We start from the raw sequence: 12,510 nt of genomic DNA, 5'->3' as shown, positions 1-12,510 counted from the left end.
AATATTCTTCTGCATGTATTTAAGAGCATCGTCATGTTATCATAAGTCCATTTAGCTCCACACTGCGTTCATGAGATTGAATATTGTGTAAGCTTGTTGAAACATCTGAAAACAGGAATTTAAATCTGCAGTCATATTTTTATTATTAAGTACTACCGGATTATATTTGTATTTACTCGGAACAAAAAAGGAGGTACAAGCACATTACTGGCCTTTAAGGGATTGACGATTGGGAGAATTGGGCGTCCAGTAAACACACACGACGAGACACAACTCAAGCGCTATTTCACGGTAGTTTTCTGTGACGCCGTGGTATAACTCTGAAGCTGGACTGCCAGCCCATATGCGCCGAGATATATGGTTCTCCCACGTGAAAAATACCGAAAACCGGTTAAAAGCAAGGGACTGTTATGTGTTCCGAAAAATGCTTTTCCCATTATACCAAATCTTTGAACCATTCTCGATTTATTGCAAAAGACACGACACTTATAATCGAATTCAAAACTCAAGCCACCGACTGATAAAAAGCTTCTATATAAACTGCATATCGTACAGTTATAGACCTCTGCCTACCCTAACAGAGAAAAAAAGACACACTTACATCTGTCAGCCTATCAAGACAGAGAGTAGTGAACATAGTCTGCACGGCTATAGGCCGGGAGCAGCGCGTGAGTAGCAGCAGTATAGTGATGCGCACGCGCCGGTTGTACTCACACTCCCAGCCGCACGAGTACAGCGCTAGTCGCACTTCTTCTCCCTGAGGATTAATTTGTTATGCCAGAAGACATCAAGTATTCTAAACGTAAAAAATATGTAAAAATACAAGTCTACTGCTGATATTTCTCAAAATATCGACAACATACTACTTACCTATCTTTTTTAATGACGAATAATTCTTATTGTTTATTTTTTAGTTTCTATAGATCATTAATCCCAAATCCTGACAAGTATATCTAGATGAAAATTTAAAATAATGATTACACTTCATCGAGAGGATGATGATCGATGATTGGTTGGTTTATTCGACCAGGCCAATCAGAGTGCCAAACGCGCTCCCATTTCGATTACTTTAAACGTAAATCAAAGTCATACTAAGGATACTGATACACGATGGTATACAAGATGATGGTAATAATAACTATCACAATTACCTTAGCCATCAACATATCGCTGAAGTAACATGGGGCACTGCTGAGCGCCATACCACTCAGGATAAATGATGCAAATTCCAAACTTAATAATCCACGTTGGAGACCCTAAAAGAGTATAATACATTTCAAAGAAGTTGGTGATTCTGCCTATATTATACAGATACCCTTCAGTTTTGTTGATTTGATTGTTTGAATGCACTAATCTACGGAACTACTGGTTCGAATAGAATATTTTAGGCAGGCTATAAAACATCACGCTGCGATACTATAGCCTGGCCAGAAGTATGAAGAATAATAAATTGTATTAAGTTTCGTTAAAATCCGTCGAGTGGTTTTTGCTTCTATAGAGAACATACACACAGACAGACAAAAAATTTACTGATTGCATTTTTGGTATCAGTCATCACTAACCACATCATGTACATAATTGAACTCTCTACAGATTTATCATCAGTATAGAAGATAGCGGGGAAAAAGAGCAGACGATCTTGGACACCATTTACAACTATTAAGTTTAGTTTAAAATACAATTACTTAGTTATTATGTATTTTATGTATTTAATTTCTTGACACTTACCTCAAGCAATGAGTAGAAGGTGACTGGAAGGGATACGGCGGATAGTTTTAATGTGGCTTCGTAAAATACTTTGAAACAATCGTTCACTATGCCAACGAATCTGTAAGTTTTGGGCAAGGTTTATCAAAGACATGTCAAGATAAACCAACAATATGACTTTTTGACTATCCTCACTTCAAACGGTCTAGAAGTCGATTTAATGCCTGAAGGTTAGAATATGATTATATCTCTGTCTTAGAGTCTTTCCATTTTTTAATGGTATAAGCCGGTATACGAGCGTATGGATCACCTGATGGTGAGCAATCGGCGCCGTCTTTGGACACCCGAAACACCAGAGGCGTTACCGGTGCGTTGTCGGCCTTTTGGGATATCTCCAGAAATACTGGTTCGAATATGAATTTGTGTATATCAAAAAAATCTTAGAAAATAGAGTGATTGATATTTGTGTTAAAAATTCTATCACCATTTCAAATAAGAATAGAAAAATACTAACTTGTATGTATACTGAAGAATTAGCACAATTTCTCTCAACCTTTCATTTATGTCTTCTTCGTCTCCATCAAAAAGAATTTCCGTGCGTCTTTTGACCATCTCCAAGTGACCGCACGCGTGCAGCATGAACACAGGCCCACAAGGAAGAAAACTCATGTATACCAACCCAGCATAAAGACCGTAAGAGAATATGAAGACTGTTATAAGTATGAACATGAAGAACTCTCCCTTCCTTCTCTCGATTACATCTGGGTAGACCAGGTCATATAAATGCACTAGTCTAGGCTCTCCAATAAGAAGATAATAGACCATCATCACAATAGCCTTGACACAGAAGAGAAGAAACGATATAATGTATACGACCAACCAGACTTTGCAAACGAGAGTCTTCTTTAAGTCATATCTTTTGAAGATCTCCTGTTCTTCTTTAGACAATTTAGCGGCCATTTTGTAGTCTTCTGCCATCAAGTCCAAGAGTCTGTTCATCGCATCCTTATGCCAAAGCATGATCATGTTGTTTAACCAGATTCCGAGGAAAGTTAGGCTGATGATGCCATTTTTGCAGGCTGCAGAAAAATTGTTGTTCTTTGCGTTCAAATAGGAGTTGTAAGTTATAATTATGTAATGAATAGTGAACGGTAAATGAAAGAAACAGTATTGAATGAACCATTTGAAGTTCTTGTCAATTTTTGGGTGGGTGCGCATTAGTTTCATGGGCGTTAGAAATATTTGAAACGATTTTTCGAAATTGAATTCCATTTTGGACTTTGAGTTTGTGTGAAATGTGCAAATTCTGATGGCAACGGGTTATTTATTGTGAAATTTTATCGTTAATTATTAGGTTAAAGGGTAATTTTCAGTTTGTGTTAAGGGGTTGGTCATTTATTTTAAACTCAGTCTAAAGCTAACATATTTTTATTTTTTATGGTATAAATAGCGAGCAGACAGATCAGGTGATCCGTGATCCGTCTGTTCGCATGGCAAGCAATCGCCGCCGACCATGGACAACCGAAACACCTTAGGCGTGACAAGTTCTTTACCGGCCGGGTTAAGAATTTAAAGGTTGTTGAGGAATCGGGAATTGGGAAGATTGGTAAGGGGAGTAATTGGGCCTCTGGAACGTCACTCACACAACGGAACACTACGCAAGCGTTGTTTCACGTCGGTTTCCTGTGAGGCTGTGTAATGTTATAAAAACTTAACCTTAAGAGTTCGCTGAAAGACGACAAAAGACTATAATAACGACTTTTTTTTTATTAATTCCTAATTTATTCGAAGGAAAAAGTAAATGATAATGTTTTCATAAAAATGTATAATAAAAAATATTTCATGACGTTTGTATGGAACAAAACATGTATCCGATGTAACTGACATTGACATTGTAAAATCTGAGATACCCACATATCAAGCGCAATAATGAACACGTATTTCTACAAACGCATGTTCGGTACTCTGATTGGCCAGTTCGAATAAACCAACCAATCAGTAAGTACCCTTAGTACGAGTTTGCTTTTCGTTTAAAGTAAACGAAACAAGAGCGCGTTCGGCGCTCTGATTGGCCGGCTCTAATAAACCAACCAATTAAAGCGCCGAACGCGAACAGGTAAAGGACACAGTCGAATTATGAGGCAATGTCAAAAGACAAGTCTAGTTTAAATAAGTACTTATTTCTTTTTAAATTGAATAATCAAACTGAATTATTAACAAGTATGTTACCAAGAAATGTTTAAAGTAGTATTTTTAATTGGACTACCAATAATTAACCGAACGTTTAAGTTATTAAAATAATTGACTACCTCGTTGGTTTTGTGAGGACTAACTATGGATGGATTAAGTTTATTTCCTTTTTAATTTTAGGGTTAAACAATTGAGAGACAAACCGTAACATGTATTGTGAAACTTCATAGTAATCATTTGTTACTTCTATTGATCATCATCATCATCATAACAGAAACAAGACGTCCACTATTGACGAATCGGAAGCGAACGACCAGCATTCAAAAGGCACCCCTTTTTTTAGGGGAGAAAATCATCCAGCAACTGTTCCCGCCTTGGGTGAGGCGAGACGGGGTATCAGACTCTTACTGTCCAAAAACCATTCCGTTGGTCTGAAGTCCCGGTAGCTAGATATTCTGTAAATTTGAAAGATCGAAGTGAATTCAATCGATGACGAGCGAGAACTCGACCGCGGTCGAATTCATAGTTGCAGGATAGCCAGAGAGAGTCCAAGTAGAAATTGCACGACGAGATGGATAAACCACATGCGATAGTATTCATAATGTATATAAGTAGGTACATAATGTACATACACTTCATAAAACAAATTAAGCCATTACATTAATACTAAATGATACATAAACGTATCGTAAATCATTTAAATTGTGACTTTGAATTAAATTTATTTTATTTACACTTACATACCTAATTTTCAACGATGATGTAGTTAAACCATCAAAAATATTGCAAGAAATGCCTGAATGCAATTATATAAGAGGAAATAATAAAATGTAATGATGTTGTAACTAGTAAATATTACATGTCATTTATTATCATTATGTGATTTATAACTCATTGCCTATACTAATATTTTAATTTCAAGTGTGGGAGAGCCATGCTTCGGCTCGACCGGAGTGAATACCACGGCCTCACAGAAAACCGACGTGAAACAACGCTTACGTTGTGTGAGTGAGGTTACCGGAGGCCCAATTCCCTTCCCAATCCCCGATTTCCCAACAACCCTTAAATTCCTACCCTCCAAAACGCCGACAACGCACTTGTAACGCCTCTCGAGTTTTGGACGTTCACCCATGTGCGGCGGCAATTGCTTACCATCAGGGGCCTTAGTCTGCTATTACAATTGTGTCAGAATGGTCGATCACTGAGCAGTGCAAGAGAGACGGAGCTATACAACCTACATAGCTCCATTGAGTTATAATGTACTACGTAGTACTAACATTGATACTCAATGGCAATAGGCAATAGTCTTACGAGCTTGCCTTCTGTTACTGGTGAAAAGTGGGTGTGTACATTATACAGGGTGTCCCTGAAATCGACGTCCAACGGGCACTAGATGATCAGCAAGGTTCTATCTGTTATCAGAAAAATATAAAAAAATTCTAAGTCCTACAGTTTTTAAATTACAGTGACTTATGTGTTATCCAAGAAAAAGTACACCCTGTGCCAGTCTTTTGACTCTTGTTGCTACAAATCTTTATTTTTTCGTCTGCAGTCTTCCTTACATTATCCTGAATAGTGCTCCAATAATATGGAATCATAAATTCTTAGCCAACTGCTTTAGATTGGAAAACATTGTTGGTTTAAGAAGAACCAAATACTCTGAATAAAATTTTCACCTTACTTTAAGTGACTGTACTGAATAAATTATGTATGGCGCTAGTAGTGGCAAATTTCACCAAAGTTGGCGCATTTAATAAGGATTATAAAATGGTATAGCACTTTGCAAATTATTTCTTAAATTCGACACAAAAAAAGATTTTTCAACGAAACTCCGTTTCGATGAATTTATTTCAACTTACTAAAAATTCTTCTAGTGTACTCAAATCATACGTTACAACTTCGTATGCACTAGACAACACTTTGCACGCGATTTGTTATCATCATGTTGAAAATCAGCGAGGATCTCTTGTCAAACAACATTGTCTGTCTACTCATGATTTCGCTTGCAGCTTTCGTCGGCAATATTACTAGACTTACTAGAGGAACTGATGTTGTTTATCATGTTTCACTAAATAATATTGAATGATTGCAATATGATGTTCACAGTGCACCTTTTGATTTTACTACACATTATCAAATGTGTAGTAAAATCAAAAGGAACGGACGCGGCAGATTCATGTACACAGCATATCGACGCGGTAGTGGTATGGTGTACCTGAGCCCTTACGCACAATTACTCGTCATATCCCAATCAAAAAAAAAAAAAAAAAAGGAATGGGTGAATCCTCCGATTAAGTTACGTGTTCATGCCTTGTGATCAAATGCGGGATGAAGCATCAAATATTCTTTAGTTTGTCGAGAAAGAGTTATTTGCACCGTTACAAGGAATTGCAGGTAAAGCAAAAAATAATTTAAAAAATAAATAATCAACACGGCGCAAAAAAGCCAGTGCTCAGCTAAAATGCCGAAGCCCGGGTACGATGGCTCTAGATGCACAACACCAGTTCGTCTAGCGATAATATTGCCGACGAAAGCTGCAAGCGAAATCATGAGTAGACAGACAATGTTGTTTGACAAGAGATCCTCGCTGATTTTCAACATGATGATAACAAATCGCGTGCAAAGTGTTGTCTAGTGCATACGAAGTTGTAACGTATGATTTGAGTACACTAGAAGAATTTTTAGTAAGTTGAAATAAATTCATCGAAACGGAGTTTCGTTGAAAAATCTTTTTTTGTGTCGAATTTAAGAAATAATTTGCAAAGTGCTATACCATTTTATAATCCTTATTAAATGCGCCAACTTTGGTGAAATTTGCCACTACTAGCGCCATACATAATTTATTCAGTACAGTCACTTAAAGTAAGGTGAACATTTTATTCAGAGTATTTGGTTCCTCTAAAACTAACAATGTTTTCCAATCTAAAGCAGTTGGCTAAGAATTTATGATTCCATATTACTGGAGCACTATTCAGGATAATGTAAGGAAGACTGCAGAGGAAAAAATAAAAATTTGTAGCAACAAGAGTCAAAAGACTAGCACAGGGTGTACTTTTTCGTGGATAACACATAAGTCACTGTAATTTAAAAACTGTAGGACTTAGATTTTTTTTTATATTTTTCTGATAACATTTGGAACCTTGCCGATCATCTGGTGCCTGTTGGACGTCGACTTCAGGGACACCCTGTATATGTGGCATTATATGCCACTATGTGCACTACATAAAGAAGCTTTATAGCTGAACCACTTAATATTATTTACCGACCGATCAAATTTCAACTCGATCCATTACAAGTTTCCATGAATTCATTCACTAGCCGTCAGTAAAACATCAAAATCTTCGATCATTGGCACCCGCCCAAATCTCAGCGTGTCGTGTCTATTATTTTCCAGTGATTCAGCGAAAAAACATGCGAACACATACCGGATGACAAAATCGTGTTGTCCGATCAAATTAATGAGATTTCATATCGATTTCAGTTTTTTTAACACATTTTTTTTAGTTGGTGGTTGGTTGAGTTACAAACATTTGAGAATGTTACTCATGCTCAGTTTAGCATTGTGATTCTGTAACACGGTCATTAGAAACACTAGATGTATTACAAAGTATGTTGCCGGCCTTTTGGGGGTTAGGAATTGAAGGGTTGTTGGAGAATCGGTGATTGGGAAGATTGGGAAGGCGGTAATCGGGCCTCCGGTAACCTCACTCACACAACGCAAGCGTTGTTTCACGTCGGTTTTCTGCGAGGCCGTGGTGTCACTCCGGTCGAGCCGGCCCATTCGTGTCGAAGCATGGCTCTCCCACAAGCATGGCACAAGAATACAAACAGACATGCAATCCAACTCGTATAATGTATAATATTACAAACTTTATACAAAGTTTTTATATACGAATGATTCATTTAGATAGTTTCGTTGGACTAAAAAAACTGGATGACTCAATTTTGTTTATAAATCATTCATTCCTTTGCGAAGTGAGTGACCTGAGGCCTTAGTACGAGTTTGTTTTACGTTTAACGACATCGAAACGGGAGCGTCATCGGCGCTCTGATTGGTTGGCTCATGTGCGTCGGCCAATAAGAGCGCCGAAGTACTCTCGTTTCGTTTTCGTTCAACGTAAAGCTAACTCGTACTAAGGGTACTGATTGACGGGGACTGGAAATCACATTTTCACAGCTGTTACACAAATATTTATCGGCTAATGTATTGCCTAGTCGATATATAAATACATACAATCTCATAGCAGTTATTTTATATACATATAGTTCGCACCTACTGTGTATCTTTGGAGTTTCTTGCACGTTCTTTTCCATTCAAAGCTACACTTTGAAACGAGAAGCTACCTAGTTTCACTGACAGACAGACTGCAAGAGAACGACTTCACAGACTGACGGACAATTCAATATGACGGTTCAAAAGTGCCTAATTAAGGATTAATTGAAAGAAATGCTTTAACTTTGACTTTTAAATAATTAGGGTAAACTACCCAATTATCAGCACTTTAAGAGTTAGTCCTAATTTAAGCCAATTTATTATTGTGAAAAAAAGGCTTTTGTCTGTTAAGGCAAATTTTATAGTATTATTAATTAATAAGGAAGAAGATAATAAAAGAAAAACATGATTGACCTCTATCCAAGATTATTTAGACAAGTAAGAATAAAAAATGGGTCTGTCACCATTTACTGGCACCATCGCCACCAATTACTAGCATAGAGTAACCCAATTATCAGCACCTAACTATCACTGTTAGGAATTGCACTCATAAAAAATATGTAGTTACATTATTAAAATCTGTTTTTAATTATTTTTTATACAGTTAGTAAGTAGGTAACAAAACAATTACCTATAATCTAGTAATACTTTTATCTGTTTAAGTCGAGCAAAAAAAAAGCGTCACGGCCGTACCATCCTTTTCTCGAAACCATTCAGGCCAATTTCGACCGCCTATAACTTCGTTGTGGATAAAACAAGAAGCCTGAATTTTCAGATATTAAGCAGGCATTGTACAAACATGGTATATTTGAATTTTCATTAAATTTTAACCATTAATTTAAGAATTATAACACGTCAAAGTTTCGAAATTTTGTCACTGACTGACAGATCATCAAAAGTATAAGGCACTTCTAACAGACATAGAAGCTTAAAATGTTTGCATAAAATTAGTATTTAGTACCTACATCAAGGGAAAAATCAAATATTTTGTAAATTCAGTCCAGTTTTTTAGATAAATCAACTGCATCAATAACTTTGTAATCCTAAATGTATGGGATTAGAAAGTTATTGATACAGTTACAATTTCATCACATCAATAACTTTGTAAACCCATATAAATGTATGAGATTACAAAGTTATTGATGCAGTTACTTTTTATTGTTTAATGGAATAATTGAATCTACAAAAAGAAGTGAGATACCATCAAAAACATTCTGTAAACAAATCCAAGTCTCGCACCTCATCAGTTTATGTACCGTAAAAAATATGAGATCCATGTAATACCAAGTCGGTTATTTTATTTAGTCCCTACTTAAGAGACCTTCTGTCTTAAGTTATAATGTAAATTGTTATCATATCAATATTACATTAATTTTACGTTTTAAATAAAATAGATTGACTTAGCCATCGCATGAAAACACAAGTATACTTTACTTAGGTACTTTTGTTGACATTTCTTGTATTAAATTGTTTATTTTTAATCTATTTCATGACAACGAATTACGATGGTCTATTGCACGATTACGTACGATGGCCAAGTCAATCTCTTTTTTTAACACCTTTTCGTTCAGATGTTTTTTCAGTAATCAAAATGTCCTGTAATCTGACTGGTGTTAGTAAATATTGTTGACTATCAAGACATACCAATTGCGCACTACTAAAATAATCTCTAAAGTTGTCGTAGCTTGCATACCATCTACAAAATCTCTGCTAATAACACTGGTAATAAAACAAAAAATAAGAAGAGAAAAAATAAATAGAAAGAAATAAGAAGAGATGATGATATTCTAGGGAAACCAATTTATCAGCATGCTTCTGATCCAATTATCAGCACCATGCTAACATTTGGATTTTGATGGTATAAACTACTTTTACAAAGCAAAATCAATTCTTTGCATAAAATAAACATAATTTACATTAAAAATATGAAATTAGTATTTATGTACTTTTTTCCATTTATCATCACCAGTGCTGATAATTTAGAATTTACAAAATATTCGATCCGTAAAATACGTAGTGCTGATAAATATCAGCACTACGTATTTTACCAATTAATCACCAGAACCTCAAATTCTATTCTTCAGATTATCATCAAATATTATCCCAAATATCAGAGAAATCAGTAGTTTCAATATTAAATTTGTAAAAGATACGATATATCATAAAATGTAAACACGTAACCTTAACGGCGATCACAAGAAACAGGCAAAAACAGAAGAAACTGCAAGACACAAATGTTTCTTTACATAATTTCCATCAATTTGAGGACTCAAAGTATGATTTTCCCAATAGCAGGATTCCAAAAACATACATTTATTTATTTATAAGTGTGGAAACCCAAATTAGTAAGTGAAAACCTTAGAATCGGTCGATTTATTCAGAGTGCTGATAATTTGGTGCAGTGCTAGCAATTGGGTAGTTGGTTTACAGTTTGGTATAACTAAATTTGTTGATTTAATAAAGCGTTTAGAGGTAAATAAATATTTTTCTGTATTCAATATTGAATTCTAGACACGGCTTTTAAAACCCAAAGAGATCTGCAGAGATGCAAATCTACACTAATATTATAAAGAGGAAAACTTTGTTTGTTTGTTTGGTTGTAATGAATAGGCTCAAAAACTACTGGACCGATTTTAAAAATTCTTTCACCATTCGAAAGCTACATTATCCACGAGTAACATAGGCTATATTTTATTTTGGAAAAAAATAGGGTTCCGTAAGATATTTTGATTTTTCGGACACAAAATGAAAAAAATCAACCAAAGAAGTTACTTATTTTGCGTACGCTGCCTAAACTACAAAAGATAGAACCATAAAATGTTATAATTAATTGTAGATATTATAAATATCTACAAAAAAGTCCGCGACACACTATACCTATCTATGTCGAGTGAGGCACAACAACCACATTTTTATTTAAAAATCTTGATTTTTTTGGACGCGTTTATTTTACTCATGCTATTAATCCTTATCAAGATAAATTATTTCATCAATAAGTACAGTTTATGTTGATAATATTTGGTCTTTGAATGATTAAAATTGGACGTTTGGTTTTGAAGTTGTGGTGAAATTAAAATATTACGATTTCTGCTGCACGGCCCGTTGCGGTCGCCAAGGCCAGGGGTGCGCGTGCGGGAGAGGGGTGTTTAGATCTATGAGTATAGCACCCGCGCGGCTCATATTTCGAAATATATCGCTCATATTTCGCTTATAAATGCGAAAGTAACTCTGTCTGTCTGTCTGTTACGCTTACGCCGTTACGCCTAAACCAGTAAACCGAACATTTTGATGAAATTTGGTACAGAGATAGAATAGACCCTGAAGAACAACATAGACTACTTTTTATTGCAAAAAAATAGGGGAGAATGGGTAAAAATAAGGGATGAATGGTCTTATGGAAATTCGTCATTTTTAAAGCTGTAACAAAGGGGAGAGTGGGTAAAAATAGGGGATGAATGGTCATATGGAAATTCGTCAGTTTTAAAGACGTAACAGCGAAACTTTGTATTTAGACACTTAATTGGGAACGAAAGAACATAGGCTACTTTTTATATAGCAAATAAAAAGGGTAGAAGGCGTTTTAATTTTGACCACCAACCACTAACACAACCACGCGAACGAAGTCGCGGGCAAAAGCTAGTATATTATAAAGCCGCTAGCAGAAGCTACTATTACTTATATTTCAAAAATAACAAATTAACGAGACAAATATCAACACTAGAAAATAAAATTTCTTCAAAAAAAAAACTCAAATAGATCTTGACAAGTGAATATTGTACGTAATTCAGATTTCAGCGACAGTAACAAGTCAGTTATAACGTAGGTGACAGATATTATACCGGCGTGATGATATGTAGAATGTTGCAAACTAGACTGATTGATATTCGGTAATTTGCAATAGTGAATATTATTTTCAAGTAGGTAAATGAGGTTATTTAAAAATCTATTTTACGAATATATAATGCTGAAGACTTTGTTTGTTTGAACGCGCTTATCTATAAAACTGCTGGTTCGAATTGGATGAATTTTTTTTTTAATATCCTCAATCTTTTCCCCCTTTCCGTTTTCAATACACAAATCCCCATCCCCCATAAGCACGGGGAACACGCGTATAGCTCCTCTGGTATTGCGTGTATCCTGTGGCAGCGTAGACTGCTTGCCATGAAGTGCAGTGGCGTAGCGTAGTGGGGGCGGCAGGGGCGGCCCGCCCCGGGCGGCACTTTTTAGGGGGCGGCAAAATTAAACAATAAATATATATATTTTTTTAAATATTTCAACCATTTTATATTTTTTTCGCAACTAGAGATCGGAGAAAGTAGTGATAGTGGGGATGGAACCTTAAACGAGTGGTCCTGCCCCGAGAACTTCTAGACAGAATCGAGCCTTGGTTCCTAAAAAAG

General features: G+C 35.8%; 2 protein-coding genes across 5 annotated transcripts in view; both read right to left on the bottom strand.

The window, feature by feature from the left end:
- The window catches only part of LOC118280617 (filamin-A), a 111,804-nt gene that overhangs the window by 81,081 nt on the left and 18,213 nt on the right, over positions 1-12,510 (bottom strand). The window lies entirely within an intron of this gene.
- LOC118280619 (uncharacterized) lies at positions 52-2,985 on the bottom strand. Its single transcript, XM_035600834.2, has 5 exons — positions 2,222-2,985; positions 1,729-1,828; positions 1,152-1,256; positions 602-757; positions 52-105 (listed from the first exon to the last, which is right to left on the bottom strand). Exons 1-5 carry the CDS (start codon positions 2,977-2,979, stop codon positions 52-54), a joined length of 1,173 nt encoding a protein of 390 aa, XP_035456727.2. The 5' UTR covers positions 2,980-2,985.

Source organism: Spodoptera frugiperda, chromosome 16 (genome assembly GCF_023101765.2).
Source record: "Spodoptera frugiperda isolate SF20-4 chromosome 16, AGI-APGP_CSIRO_Sfru_2.0, whole genome shotgun sequence".
In the NCBI taxonomy this organism is placed as follows: Eukaryota; Metazoa; Arthropoda; class Insecta; order Lepidoptera; family Noctuidae; genus Spodoptera; species Spodoptera frugiperda.
This window is presented reverse-complemented; position numbering and strand designations above follow the sequence as displayed.